General features: G+C 34.0%; 1 protein-coding gene across 1 annotated transcript; it reads left to right on the forward strand.

Annotated features, from left to right (window-relative positions):
* Positions 1-939: 939 nt before the first annotated feature.
* On the forward strand, positions 940-13,940 carry LOC113500723 (membrane alanyl aminopeptidase-like). Its single transcript, XM_026881606.1, has 15 exons — positions 940-1,006; positions 1,555-2,011; positions 4,379-4,537; positions 4,845-5,159; positions 5,462-5,645; positions 5,980-6,221; positions 6,520-6,709; positions 6,970-7,162; positions 7,452-7,549; positions 7,866-8,045; positions 8,559-8,740; positions 9,097-9,264; positions 9,840-9,983; positions 10,406-10,475; positions 13,709-13,940. Exons 2-15 carry the CDS (start codon positions 1,557-1,559, stop codon positions 13,928-13,930), a joined length of 2,802 nt encoding a protein of 933 aa, XP_026737407.1. The 5' UTR covers positions 940-1,006; positions 1,555-1,556; the 3' UTR covers positions 13,931-13,940.
* Positions 13,941-15,065: the final 1,125 nt, after the last annotated feature.

The raw sequence follows: 15,065 nt of genomic DNA on the forward strand, positions 1-15,065 counted from the left end.
CTCCACATCACATTTGAATTTAGAAACACCTACATTTCTCAAAATTCAAAAGAATTACCGAATGGCGAAAGAACGTTTAAATTTACAGTGAAGTATTGTAGTACCCAAGATAAAATATTGCGATAGAAACCTTCACCCATTTCGACTAGTTTTCAATATATTGAAGAGTTAAAGATAACGGAAACTAAATAATCAACTTACTTAGTTCTAGTACTGTTTAACTTTATCTATATCTTATGTCAAGAGACTTATCTTATATTTAGATATTATTTTGAAGCTGGGAGAAATTTTATATAGTTTGCAGTTGTAATTGTTTGTGTGTTTAGTACATGCCTGGTCATGTTTCTGTAGCAGTTACGTGCAATATATTTTATTGTTATTGTATTTGGTCACGTCAAGAGATTCGTTTGGATTGTCTTTTATCAAACTTTTAAATTGCTTGTCTCTTTATAATACAAAGGTCTCTATATTCCTATATTAAAGCTGTTCAGATTCGTTCACCTATCTTTTTTAGTCTCTTATTTGTTATATCTTATTTATTTTAACTGTTAATTCTGAGGCATTTTGATAGGTAACCTTTGAAAAAAAAGAACAAATTATAGTCATTTTCTTTTAGTTAAATTTCTGTATCAACTCTTAATTAACTCAAAATAAAGAACAACAAAACTAGAAACAAGCATTAAACATAGATCACAGAAATACTCATCCTATGCGAGGATCGAACCCTCAACTTTGCTCACTGTAGTCATTTTTTTTTTGTCTCTACCACTCTCCCAGCTCTATGTGCAGTGAAATTGCCAAGAATAAAATCTCGTCCAATACAGTAAGTACCTAATAGTGATTTACGCTAAAAAGCAAGTAAACCAGTAGCAAACAGTAGTATATGTTATGAGTGTTGCATTATCATGGATGACAATGATAACGGTACACTTAAGATGATTTTTATCAGTACAGTCTTATACCTAGTAGTTAGTTCAGTAGTGTTGTGAGTGACACAACGAAAGAGGTACGTTACAATACAATTAAATAATTATATTTACGTTGTTCTAGCAGTTTTATGTGAAAAAAAAAAACATTTTTTTTTAAATATTTTTTGTAATTTACCGTTTTTGCTGGATGTTTTTGTTATTTTATATTTTCTGGCATTTAATTTCGATTATTGTTGGTGTGCAGGTATTTATGGTTTTAATTGCGCTAAGATTTTTCCCAAGTCATGTGGTCAATTATACTCTTTTTCTTCTAAGGCCTTTATGTCCCCGTCATCATGTTTCAAGAAACCCATGGATTCGCCGGAAAATGATACATAAAAACTATGTGTTAATCCTAGTTATACACTACCTGTGTACCAAGTTTAGATTAACGCCGTTGAGGGATTTTTGCGAGGAACAAACACCCATACATACAAAATTTATCCTTAATAATATAAGAACGATTATCGCAAAAACTATTTTAACAATCCCAAATATTCTAACAAATATCTCTCAGCTCTTTGTTAAAACTAATCTATCAGAGCTTGTATTATAGTATAAAACTATTAAATTTTCATTTTTACAGATATGTATCGAAACCTGCTAGCGATTGCATTACTATGCCTTCTAACAGATGGTACATACAGCGACACTAACTATAGACTGAACACGCCAATCGTACCAGCACGATATGTCCTCATCCTCACGCCGTACTTCGACACCGGTGACAGCAGAGCATTCACCTTCGATGGCATTGTAAACATACAATTCACAACGAAAAGCAACACGAATCAAATTAAAATACACTCTGAAGACCTTAATTTTACTGCTGCAGATGTTTATGTAGGAACGTATCCCGGTAATGTTAGTCTAGGAGTCTCTACCTTGGAGTTCGATACCAATTATACGTTTGCCTACATCAATTTAGCCAGCAACTTGGAAGCAGGAGTTGAGTATGGCTTGCAGATTAAATACAAGGGTCATTTGAGAACCGATCTGAATGGATTTTATAGAAGCTTTTATTTCGAGAATGGAGTTAAGAAGTAAGTTTTTTTTTTAATGATAAGATATTTTTTAAGTTCTGACTTTGATGCGGTTGATTGATTTTTGGGGATCATTATGTTGTATGTTTTGTTGCTTGTGCCTTATCTTTATCATTTTGGTTTTTTTTCAGTTGTTTTTTTTTTATTTCAAATTTCGTAATAATTTAATGATGTCAAAAGTAAGTTTATTTTGATACTAGCTTTTCGTCCGCGGCTTCGCCCGTGTCGAGGTCTGTTATATCGCGTTTCCAAGAGAACTCTTCAAAAGTCCGGAATAAAAACTATCCTATGTTCTTTCTCAAGGTCTACTCTATCTCTGTACCAAATTTCATTAAAATCAGTTCAGTGGCTCAGACGTGAAAGCGTAACAGACGGACAGACAGAGTTACTTTCGCATTTATAATATTAGTAGGGATCTAAATCAAGTAAATCTCAGAAACAATCTAAGCTAATGTTGAGTCTAATCAGAATTTATTGGAACCATGTTCTGGCTAAGGGGAAAAAGAGAAGTATGGGGATTATACATAATCAGTAACAATGAACGATTATACCCATTGAAATGGAAATGTACTCAACATTATCTTGGCACGTGCAGATAGGATTATTGTCAAACACTCGAGACCACTTTCTGATAGGAATAAGAAGTGGATTGCAAAATACCTGTCAATGGGTTGGATGAACTGGTGAAGGTAAATTGTAAAGTGAGTTGGAGACAATTGACTTCAATTGGATGTATTTTATTGAATAGTATTCGACAACTTTCACCCAGTGCCCTCTAGTCTCAAATAAAGCAAAGCTTGTATAATGAGTACTAGACAACTGATAAACATACTTAAATATTTCCAAATACATAAAAAATAAAAAAATACATAAAATTGTAGATAAATAACACACAGAAACAAAACAAATGATCGATTTCATCACATAAACATTTGTCCTGAGTGGGAATCGAACCCACGACCACTGGTACAGCAGTATAGGTCGCTAGCCTCTTGACCAAAAGGTAGGTCAATTTCTTTGATAAACCTCAGACACGTAAGGTATTTAATGGTTTCCCCAGGTGTACCGAGCTCAAGTTTTTCGGTGGTTTTTGATAGTTTCATTGTAGATCGCCAGGATCTACAGGAGATGCAATGAGGTTCAAGTGTAGTGGGCTAGCCCAAAAAAAACCAGGAGGTGCTCTCATTTTTCACACTCCTGCAAACGATCTAAACAATACAAGTTAAAAGTAGTTTCAATAATCAATAAGAATAAAAAAACTAGGAATAATTTGGACGAAAATTGGCCCATTGCCGATAATCGTATCTATTTTATTAGACGACCTACAAAATACTAGAATATTATTACCATTATAATCAACTTCGATAGTTTTATCAAAAACAAATGAATAATGTTTATAAATACATAGTTTTGCAGTCTTCGTCAAGTTTTAAATATCTAACTATTCTGTGTAGGTATGAACGAACCGTCTAAAGAAATAGATAATTAATTATTTTTAAACTAATGTGGTAGGACTGTTTTTTTTTTTTCAAAATGGAAATTTATTATTTGATGAAAGTTGTTTAGATATTTTTCTATTCAAGGAAACGGCTCCTAATATACTTTTGAACCTTTAAGAACCTGCTAACATGCACGTATTTAACGGGTAACACGTCATAGTCAAAATAAACCCAATGTCCAATTTGCCTGTAACAGTGACTTTCTAATATTTATGTTAACTATTTTGCGTGAACTTTCTTGAATCTTCAGCTGGTTAATGTCCAAGTCGCGCTTATCATAAATTTAACCCCCTTTCAGAGGTAGAGATGTATTGTTCAGATAACAGATCTAAGCAATATCAAATGTTTGCTTTGCAAAGAGATGATACCACTGTATCATATCTACTTTATTTGATTGTTTTCCTTATATTTCACACTCATGAGAATCAATTTTTATGATGAGAGACGTATAAATCATTATTAAAGATTTTCCTTACTCTGGTAATATGTATTAACAATAGCTGTTATATTTAACATCCAATGCTTAATTAGCACTTTCATCATGTTTAAAGCAAATGTCAATTAGCTATTAATGTGAATGTGTTTGCAGGAACTGTTTTATGTTAATTATTGTAGATTAGGTTCCGCTAATCTCTAGATGGATTACTTTAATTATTTTTCAATATTTTCTAATAGAATTGGTTACATGTCATACGAGCTTCACAAACCATTGAATTAAACTAATCGCCATAGTTGTAATCAGTTAAAATGTTCAATGTTTTAAAACTATGTTTTACGAAGAAATTATAAAATTTAAATTTAAAAAGGCCACTACCTGTTTTTAAATCTGCCTTTTGTTGAAGTTTTTAATATTTTTTCTGTGTTTTAGATGGCTCGGTTCAACTCAAATGGAGCCGACTCACGCAAGGAAAGCGTTCCCGTGCTTCGACGAACCTGAACTGAAAGCGGTTTTCCAAATGAGGATCGATCGTCCAGCTAACTACAAACCTTCGCTGACTAACACTAAAAGGGAAAGAAGCGAAATTTTGTGAGTAAAGTCTTGATGAGGTATATTTTTTTTGCTCTTGAATAATTGCAAGCAGCATTGCTCCTGTTCTGTTCGAAATGCTGTCATATAACGTAGCTCTAATATAAATGTTAATATTTATTAAAATTTAAATTAAATAATTGCATGTTAATATGGAAATGTTATGTGTATAATCAATGTCAGCAATAAAACGTTTTGTTTTCATACTCCAAAGAGCAACAAGTAGCCAGTGACATCGAACAGATTCTCAGCAAAAAGAAAACTGTACTTAAAAGCCAGTAATAATAATTCCTTAAAAAATTTCCAGGGAAAATGGATACATCAGGGACTACTTCTATCCAACACCGAGGATGTCAACTTACCTAGTGGCCTTTCTGATCTCAGAATTCACCCCCGGTATTACAATTACTAATGATAACCGGGAATTTGGTATCTACTCACGTCCAGAAGCAAACGGACAAACTTCATTAGCTTTTAAATTTGGCAGAGAGGTTGTTGATGCTCTCGGCAAGTACTTTGGTATTGACTACTATTATACAAACAGCAATTTACAACTGGACCACGTTGCACTACCAAATTTCAGAGCAGGAGCTATGGAGAATTGGGGTCTCATTACATACAGGTAAGACTGGTTTTTTCTATGGCTGTAATAATGATTAAAAGTAATTACTGCTGCTAAATCTTATGTATCAAACCCTTAGTTTTGCCCGCATGGATGCCGTTTATATCTGTATTTCCTGTATTTTAAAAGTATCCTACGTTATATTACCAGGCCATAATCCATCTCTATTCCAAATTCCATCACAACAATTGGGTAGTTTTTAAGTGAAAGGATAACACACATTACTTGACACTCATAAGTATTCGGTTGTATAACATTAGGCAATGACAAAAAACTTAATTTAAACAATTTGTAAATTGCAGGGAAGCGTTGTTGCTGTACGATGACGAAGAGTCCAATGCTTACTTTAGGTACAGAGTGGTACAAATCATAGCTCACGAAACTACTCACATGTGGTTTGGTAACCTAGTGACCTGCCACTGGTGGAGTAATACCTGGTTAAACGAAGGTTTCGCTAACTATTTCCAGGATTACATCACGGCAACTGTAAGTATAAATTTTATATTTGTCATATGATGAGATACCCCTACCTCCCTACCCTACCTCCTTTGAACTTGTCATAGTGCTCTACTTGTCAACCTTTTTCATTTGATACACATATCTAGGGCATAGTGTAAAAAAATATAAGGAGAGTTGTTAGCTTCGTTTGATGAGGTAATTGGTGGTTGGAAAACGAGATGTGGGAATCCGATTGATAAGTGAGAGTATCGATTACTACATCTCAATCTATGCAAGATTTTTTTTCAAGATTTTTATCGGAGGTTTTGAAAACTATTTGTTTATTGCAATTATTTTAACTAACTTAACTTTTTCTCGATAGCTGGACCCTAAGTCAGGTGCAGCTAACCAGTTGGTCATCGGTTCCGTATACTCTGCTTACAAAGCTGACAGCAGCAGTTCCTCTGTGCCCATCACCAATAACGATGTCAATTCTCCCGCCGAAATCAGTAACCATTTTGGAACTGTGACCTACCAAAAAGCGGGCTCCGTCATCAGAATGATTCACCACTTGATCCAAGATGACGCCTTTAAGTTTGGACTCAACTCCTACCTGACATCTAAGTAAGTAGAAACATCTTTTACACATGCCCGTTATTTGGAAACTGAATGCATGAAGCCAGTCAGACGCTTAATGATCGGACTTGGTGCCTACGTGCAGAAAAGGCAGCCCAACACCAGTAACCAGCGACCGATTAGATATAGAATTTTAGAGACGACATTAATTCGCTGAATTCAATAATTGCACAAACATAGAAAAAGTAAGGATCAATGACGTGATAAAACGATCTTATAGTCAAGATAACCGTTTAAATTGAGTGCAACTTTCTAAATCTGTTCTATATGCCCTTGTTCTCTACAGTTCATTTGATGCTGGGTATCCCGAAAAGCTGTACCAGGGGCTCAGTGGAGGAGTCTCCACTTTCAACGCGCTATCATCTTACTCTAATACAAATATTTCTGACATTATGAACTCGTGGATCACACAGGCTGGACACCCTCTACTAACTGTGAATATCAATTACGACACCGAAACTGTTACTTTGACTCAGGTGAGCTTCAATTTCGATATAACATCTATCTGTATACATAAAAAGGAATTGCTGAAGTCTCGCTAAAACGCGTGATTGACGTCTTGAAATATTCGAGGTAGTCCAGGAAAGCTTTGAACGGTAACAGTGAAAAAACTTACGAGAAAATGGTCAAGTGCTTTCAAATATGATTTAAATGTAAAAATATTAAAACACGATTTATGTATGGTCACTTGTCATGTATTTTGTCAAAGTTTTTGATTTTGTGTTAATATTTTCAGAAACGATTCTACTCTAACTCATCAATATCTTCAAATGAGGTGTACAAGATACCGATAACTTACACCACACAGTTATCGCCAAACTTCGAGAACACTAAGCCAGTTTTCATAATGGAGAATAAAACACACGAGTTTACGATCAGGAATATTAGCCAAAGTCATCCCTGGATATTATTCAATGTCCAAGAAACAGGTAAGGTTAAATGATCCTCAACCTTTAGGCTTTAGAAGGGAACTTTAGGACTTTGACTTTGACTTTCAAAGCTCTAACGCAGATAAAATCGCTCAAAGATATTAAAGTTTTAAATCCAGGGCGACGTCGCTGTGTCGCTGGGTAAAAAAATCCCAGGTCTCCCATACTTGATTAAAATAAAATTAAAAGTGTAACTTGTTAAACAGCTTTTTTTGTCCTCGTCAATTATTTTAATTGAGTTTAGGAAAATATATTTATTCTTTAAATATTTCTATATTTACATTTTTAGGTTTATACAGAGTGAACTACGACGATCACGCTTGGGGAATCATTTTGTCCGCATTAAAAAATTATAGCAATGTCATACATCCTCTTAATCGTGCTAAGGTATGTTTGTGTTCAAATTGTACATTCGTCCAAAAGTGGAGATAGAATGAATATAAAAAATAGTAAAAAATCGTCTTCTGAATTTACTCTTGAGACCCTCGCAAGACATTACTTATGTTGAAAATGTTGATAGCTTGCAGCTAATAAAGTAATTTATTAAAAAATCTACTTGATATTTAAATAACGTGCACACTTGTATAGTCAATTGAGCAGTTATTGCTAAGTAAAATGTAACTTTGCAATATACAGAAAATGCTACAATACAATTAGTATCTATATCTAGATTCCGGTTTTGCTCATCGTGATTTATTTTCAGATTGTGAATGATCTTTTTGCTCTACAATATGTGGATGAAGTCAGTTTCTCTACTCTGCTTAGTGGACTGGAGTTCCTTCATAAAGAGACAGAGTATTCGGTATGGTTTGCTGCCGTGGATGGCTTTAAGAGTTTATTGAGCAGGTTTGTTGGGGACGTTGCAATGACACAGGCTCTAAAGGTTAGTAAAAACTGAAGTAGGTAGTTTACACGATGTATTTGTTGCTTCTTATGCACATCTGTCCACTTGTAATTTTTGAAACGAAATGGTTGGCCCAGTGGTTGAGGTCACCACACCAAAAACATCATGTCGCGGGTTCGATCCCCGCGTACGACAAGCAGTTGAGTTTTCCACAAATGCTTCAGAGTCTGAGTATCTTTGTGCACGTGATTTATAACTTTGTGGAACCCCCGCGACACAAAGATTAAGTTCCTTTATCCTTTCCTGAGAACCATTTCGTTGCTCTGAAGTAAAATTTACAATTATAAATTTAATGCAATAGACTTAAGGTTCAATTTAGGTTTTATGAATTGTTGGTCATTAAAATACGTGTTTGCACTATGCTGATTTATTTACGACTGTAAGTACCTTGACAATATTTTCTTGAATATATTAGAGCGACACACATGTATATATACTTGAACAATTGAACTTGCAGTTGAAGTGTTTACAATTAAAATGTTACAATTTCAGGATCTCATTCTTCCGTACTTGGATTCAGCAATATCTGTGATTGGTTATGATAGTGCTTCAGATGACGTTGAGTTTTTGAGAAATCGTATGCAACTTTTGGAGCTCGCTTGCAAGCTTGAACACAGCGGTTGCGTAGAAAAGGCTGTGTCTTTGTTCACTGCCCTTAAGATAAATGGCACTAAGTAAGTATTAGGGCAAAGTGATATATGAAATCGATAAATGTATATAAAACTTGTTGTTCAGATGTTAAATCTAAAGTACCATACAAAATGAAGTCGGATAGCTAACATTGCAAATGCAAGAGTAACTCTTATTGTCTGTCCACCTAATACGATTTCACAGACAAACATAGTAAAATTTTGTCACGTCACAAGGATTAAATTCTTTAGAGCGGGAGTAATTTAAAGAAAATTAGGTTAAGCTTGAAACTAAAGAAAATATATACTTCTACTAAGGCTAAATTTGATTGAAATTGCTAAGAAAGCAAAAGCTAGTTTTAATTTTAAAGATATCTTAAAACTTATCCTTCCTTTGATAGAGTGGCCCCAAGTTTGCGCCCTGTCGTATACTGCACTGGACTGCGTAAAGGCGATAGCTCTGACTTTGATTTCTTGTGGACACGTTTGAAGAATTCAAACATAGCTAGTGAACAATGGGTCATTCAGGACGCTTTGGGCTGCATTAATGATGAGAAAAAGTTGATCAGGTATTTATTTGTTTGCTACCCCAAGATATTAACTTTTGTTATTAACAAATTCGTTGTACATATATAATGTATAGCTAATAATGCTGTTAAGTCTATTTGAATTAACTTGGATTAAAGCTTTTAAATAAAATATCGATAAAAGCAAGTCTCTACATCATCATCATCATTCTAGCATTTTCCCAAATATACTGGGTTCGGCATCCATCCTAACCAAAAACAGTTAAGTATCACTTTTTTTTTCAAGGGGAAGCTACCTATCTGACATAGTCTAACCTCCTTAAGCCAATAACCGAGCAAGACGATCCCCCTCAGTCAGACAAGTTATTAGAATTTCTAGCTTCTGATTGCCCATAGCTACTGTCAAAGCTGGAGCCCACTATTACCTTCAAAATTAAAAAATATGGAGTAAATCGTTATAAAAAAGATGGTCATCCATTCACGGGCCGACCGTATCAAGTGTTTTATTTTAACCTATGATCGATCAACTTCTGCATATATAGATTAGCCAGTCTAAAGGCAAGTCTACTTAGTCATACTATTTAAGCCAAATCAAAAACCTTCCATCTTATTTTCAGCTACCTCTTCTCTATGCTTGACCCGGACAGCCCGATCCAGTCCCAAGACCAGACGAAACCGTTGGCGAGTGTTCTGTCTGACTATGAACACCGTACTGTGGTTATAAACAGCTTGAAAACCGACTACAAAACTTGGAGCTCCATGTGAGTAAGCCTTTATAATTATACTTTTCTGTATAAAAAGTGTATTTTTCTCGTCTGTTATCTCTCATTTAGAGAATTTAAACATGTGTATAACTATGTAGCACTGGTTAATAAATTGTGTCCTTGGGAGTCTATACCATGCGTGATATTGAATCTGCTGCAATTGTGGACGAATGGCGGTATACTACATGCCGTCGAGAGTTGGTTCCACAAAAGTGTCTGCAAATTTTTTTTCGAACCTAGTATTTCTTTTCAATCCGAAGTACCTAGTTTTAAAATGTTAAATTTGATGATTCATGATTTAAGGATGCAACGGTCTCATAATTGAAAACTCCAGTTGGGTGCAAGACTAGTTGGGCAACCCCTATAAATACATGCTTTAAAGTTTAAATATAATTTTTTTAAATTATTTATTTCCACAGACACCCGTCAATGGACACAATTTTGAGTACCGTCGCTTCAGTTCTTCGCACGGACGATGACTTTACTCTTGTAAGTACTATCAAATTATATGTAAAAATACATAAGATTCCACATAGTCGTAATACGTGATAGTACGAAAAAAATGTACTGTGCATGTAGGTACTAAAATATCATTTATTATGAATGTAATTATTAGCGTCTTATTAGGGTTGATGAAACGCTCAGTTACATCAGACGTATGCTTGTTCTGAGAAAACGAATATTACCTGTTTCTAGTAGAAAGTAACGCAAGGAATAAAACCTTACACCCATCATTAGCGGAATGAGGTCAGCTATCATAAATTCTATACCTCGCAATATTAGCACTTGCAAAACCGCCCTAATCGCCAAATCGCTTTGAAATGTAAACAAAGGAATAACCTTCGACCAACCTATCTGTCCCTAATTGAGGTTTCGTGACCCAAATGAATGTATAGCAAACACTACACTTGATTGTATACACTACACACTCATTACATGACGCGACGTTGTTAGTTCAAGGATGTGTCAATTTCACCCAATTTGTTTCGCTAATGATCTGCGGAATGAAAACACCTGTTAAAGTAATAATGGTGATGTTGTTGAAGCGAGATAGCGTACTACGAGGTAGAGTTGCGATTCTATCCTACATATTACGCACTGCTATGTAGAGTTTCTTTCTATTCTATTACTAAATAAACAACACTTTGAGTAAATTATTTCCCAAAGTGAGCGGTAACGCCGCAGATTTTTAAGAGCGCTAGAATAAAAAACAAATAACTAGCTCAAAATATATTAGTTTCAAGGTTACAATGTTTTTTTTGGAAACCTAAGCTTCATGAGACGGCCTTAGCGTCAAAACTTCGAGTAAAATATCATACCGTACAAAAACAAAAAAAAAACGAAAAATATCACATTAGATTCATAGAGTAATGAGACCAAAAAATATTATAACGTTTTGAAAATATTTTTTTCTCGTATACTTATTTTTTTAGCACGAGTCACAGACTGTACCGAATAAAGAACTCGTAAGGAAAAACTCGTTTTATATTTGTAAGCTAACCAATGTGTTAATTTACCTAAAAAGACAAACTAAAAATATAAATACCTGTTTAAAAATCTGCTTAACTATTCTTAACCGTTCATCCATCTATGAGTGTGCACAAAAAGTTCTATAAATATATCCCATGTTTAGAATATCACTCACAAATATGGATTATAAATGGATTTGACCCAAAAACTATATCGTTTAATGGATTGTCTGTGAGTGAAAGTCTTGTTGTTCATCCCAATGCGTTTGGCAGCCGGCCAGCGAGGAAACACCGGGATACTACTATTTTAATAACATATATCTTGACTAGTCTATTTATAAATTGTCATTGGAATAATTAGTTGTATTGATGATAGCGGTTGAGGTCACTAAAAAAAACCGATTGGTTTGATACTCGCTTAAGACAAGCATTTAAGTGATCCACGAAAACTTGGCCTGAGTCAGGGTGTATTTTTGTTAGTTTGAGTGATGTCTTTCAAACATAACTTAGATATACCTTAGCCCTACAATGTTCAAGTGCATTCTAAAAAAAAAAACAATAAAAAACAGATATACTGGAAAATACGAAGGGAGGCCCTTGCCCTGCAGTGGCAGTTGGCACAGTAACGGCGAAACAAAAAATAGATGTTTATTTCTAATCTTAAAAGCAAACACAACTGCATTGAAAGTCAATTGTACAAACCAAGTGCAGAGTTAATCGATTCGATTTAAATACTTGTAATCGATTACAAATAGCTTGTTTTTGATCTCGTGACAATTAATTTTATTGGATTAAAAGTCGCTGTAAACTGTGTGACTATAATTAGAATTAATGTTGTGCGTCATTTTAATGCAATGTAATTACATTGTCCTTGCCAATTACTATTTTAAACACAGCTTCCAGAAAAAAATATGGTGTTAGTTTTGTTTTCCGGGGTCGCGTATTATTATACGTATGACAGCGTTTTCTTATCCTGCTTCGTATCTCCTAGATCTCTGTGTGGGTATTGATTTAGAAAAAAAAGTATGTACAGTTACTATTATATGACACCATTTTCAAAAATTTGGATATTTTTTATTATAATTGGAGGTGCTGTTATCTTTAATTTTTAAATCCATCTCTTTTATTTACACTTTATTAACATTTAGACGTACAAAATGGGACTCGCAAATAAGGACGTTATATGTAGAGTCTTAATAAAAACACGTTGCTCTGAATTCGAATAAAAAATTGGTTGAGCCGTTTTACTTTTGTAAAATAAGGTTCAAAATTCTAAAAACTCCCGCAAGAGTAACCTGCCTCAAATGTATGACATCGGTACATTCCCCCAGCGCGCTGTTACAATATGTTTTGCTGTGGGACTCGGTGCTACTCATAGCTTACATTCGTATTAGTAAACACTATTCGTAAACAAGCGGTTGTATAAACAAATCTAATATTGATCTAATGTCCGACATCATACCTCTAATTCTCGTTTTAGTATTAAACTACACGAGATAATGTTTGACTTTGGTACCCTTTCATTTCGACGAGGACTTTTATTTCAAACTGACTATCCCAATACTTTCGTGTTTAAGCACGCCTCTCTTTATAATTATTCTCAATGGAGTATAAATATAAAGTATCCTTCACCAATGGGTTTAGGTACTTACAAAAAGGTAAATCTTGGATACAAGACAAATATAAAAAAAAAAATGTCACCAAATCACAGACATCCTTAAAGTGAGACAACACACTACAGGGCATAGAGCGGCTTCTGTCTAAAAACCAACAGTACTTTTTTTTATAATACCCGTCGACTTTAGAATCCAACAGTACTGTCTTAATACAAACCTATAGGAGTTCGTTTGGCACTTATTGCTTGGAGGCTAAAGTCATTGGGTGATGTATTCATAGGGTCTTAAACATTTATGTTAAAATAATCCACAAAGTACCTACTATGTATTTATTGTATACTATGTGAATAATGTAAATTTTGCAACTAAAGACTTATAAAAGGGCTTAATGTAATAATTTCAATCTCTTTTAAGAGTAACATGATTCAGTATAACTCTTTAATTGAATTTTTAAGCTGCTCCCACTAGGATAGTTGTGCTAAATATTTTTTAGTTCTAATATTTTTCAATGCTAATATTTCGTATAATAAGAAAAGTCACTAAGAACAGCTTAGGAACATTTAAACTCTGCTTTATTTGTGAGGGGAAAAAAGGGGTAAAATATTTCCTCTAACCTTTTGCATTTTATATTTTTCAGTTTGAATCGTTCCTAGCGTCGTGTTCTGAATGTAACGTGGACTCCCTGACTGGAACTAAGGCTGCACTGGTAAATGCTAAAGCTGTTAAGTCTTGGTCTGATAGCCACAAGGCAGAAATGCTTCTGGCACTAGGAGGTACCACTGGGTCTTCCAGCTTAGCCATGCCGTCCTTACTAACAATCATTTTGGGACTGGCTGGTTTGCTTATGAGCATCCATTAATAAAATAAAAGAATTGTTTTTAAATACCTTATGTTCCAAAATTGTATTATTTTTATTAGTGTTTTATGTTTTTTTTGTATATGGTTATGTATATATTTATTTTTAATTTTACTTTTTCTAGATTATGTAAGGTTTTTATCGGTAAGTCTTTAGGAAGAGACATAACTCCACTATTAAATACTTGTGTCTATAGTTGTAAATGTTTTAACATAGGAAGCTGTTTGTATAAAATCTATTGAATATGTATGTAAAATAAAGAATTTCGTGTAACTGTTTCTTGCCATCATTTAATTTTTTAACCTTTTTACAGTATTTTAAGAATGATCAGCTAAATTGTGAATCTTAAATATCTGCTACGAATACACATATGAAAATTCTCCAGGAAAGAATGAAACAATTTTCCAGGCAGATATTTAAATATACAAAAATATGGAGGAAATACACATTTTACATCCAAGCTTTTCAAATGCATAGCGAAATGTTTGCTTAACTGCCAATGCTTTTAATCATTATTTACTGGAACGACTAATAAACATTTAAATCCTCACTTATATAGTTATCCTCTTTACAAGAAGGCCAATGTTTGATTAATATCTTTTTAAGGTCTACCAATAAAAAGGTTTAGTATCAAGCGTAGGTTGTCAATAAAATATTCGTTAATACTAACATCAATACTTATTTTGTATTTAAAATAAAATCTTCATCCACGCTTAAGAGTATATATCCGTGTTTTAATCTCTAATTGATTTTGAAGAACTCAAAGAATTTCACACAATAAATCTCGATGCATGACCTATTTACGCAACAATAGAGATTTAAAATAAATATCGTTTAAGATGCTGTGGAAATGAACGAGCTTTTAAATTGTTACAAATAGTTGTCTAATACCGTGAAGTGTTGTCAAATTTAACTGAGAGTAAAAAACTGCCATATCATATGTATTATGCCTCCTTGTATGGAACCAATAATAAGGCTTTTTTCTCACATTTCGATGAACGAAAACGATCAATTTACAATAAAAAGTACTTTATGTATGTATGTAGTAAGACGACCTCCGTGGTCGAGTGGCGTACGCACCGGTTTCAAGGTGTCGCTAGCTCTGAGGTCCCGGGTTCGATCCCCGGTCGGGTCAATG

This window comes from Trichoplusia ni, chromosome 14 (assembly GCF_003590095.1).
Source record: "Trichoplusia ni isolate ovarian cell line Hi5 chromosome 14, tn1, whole genome shotgun sequence".
Taxonomy (NCBI): Eukaryota; Metazoa; Arthropoda; class Insecta; order Lepidoptera; family Noctuidae; genus Trichoplusia; species Trichoplusia ni.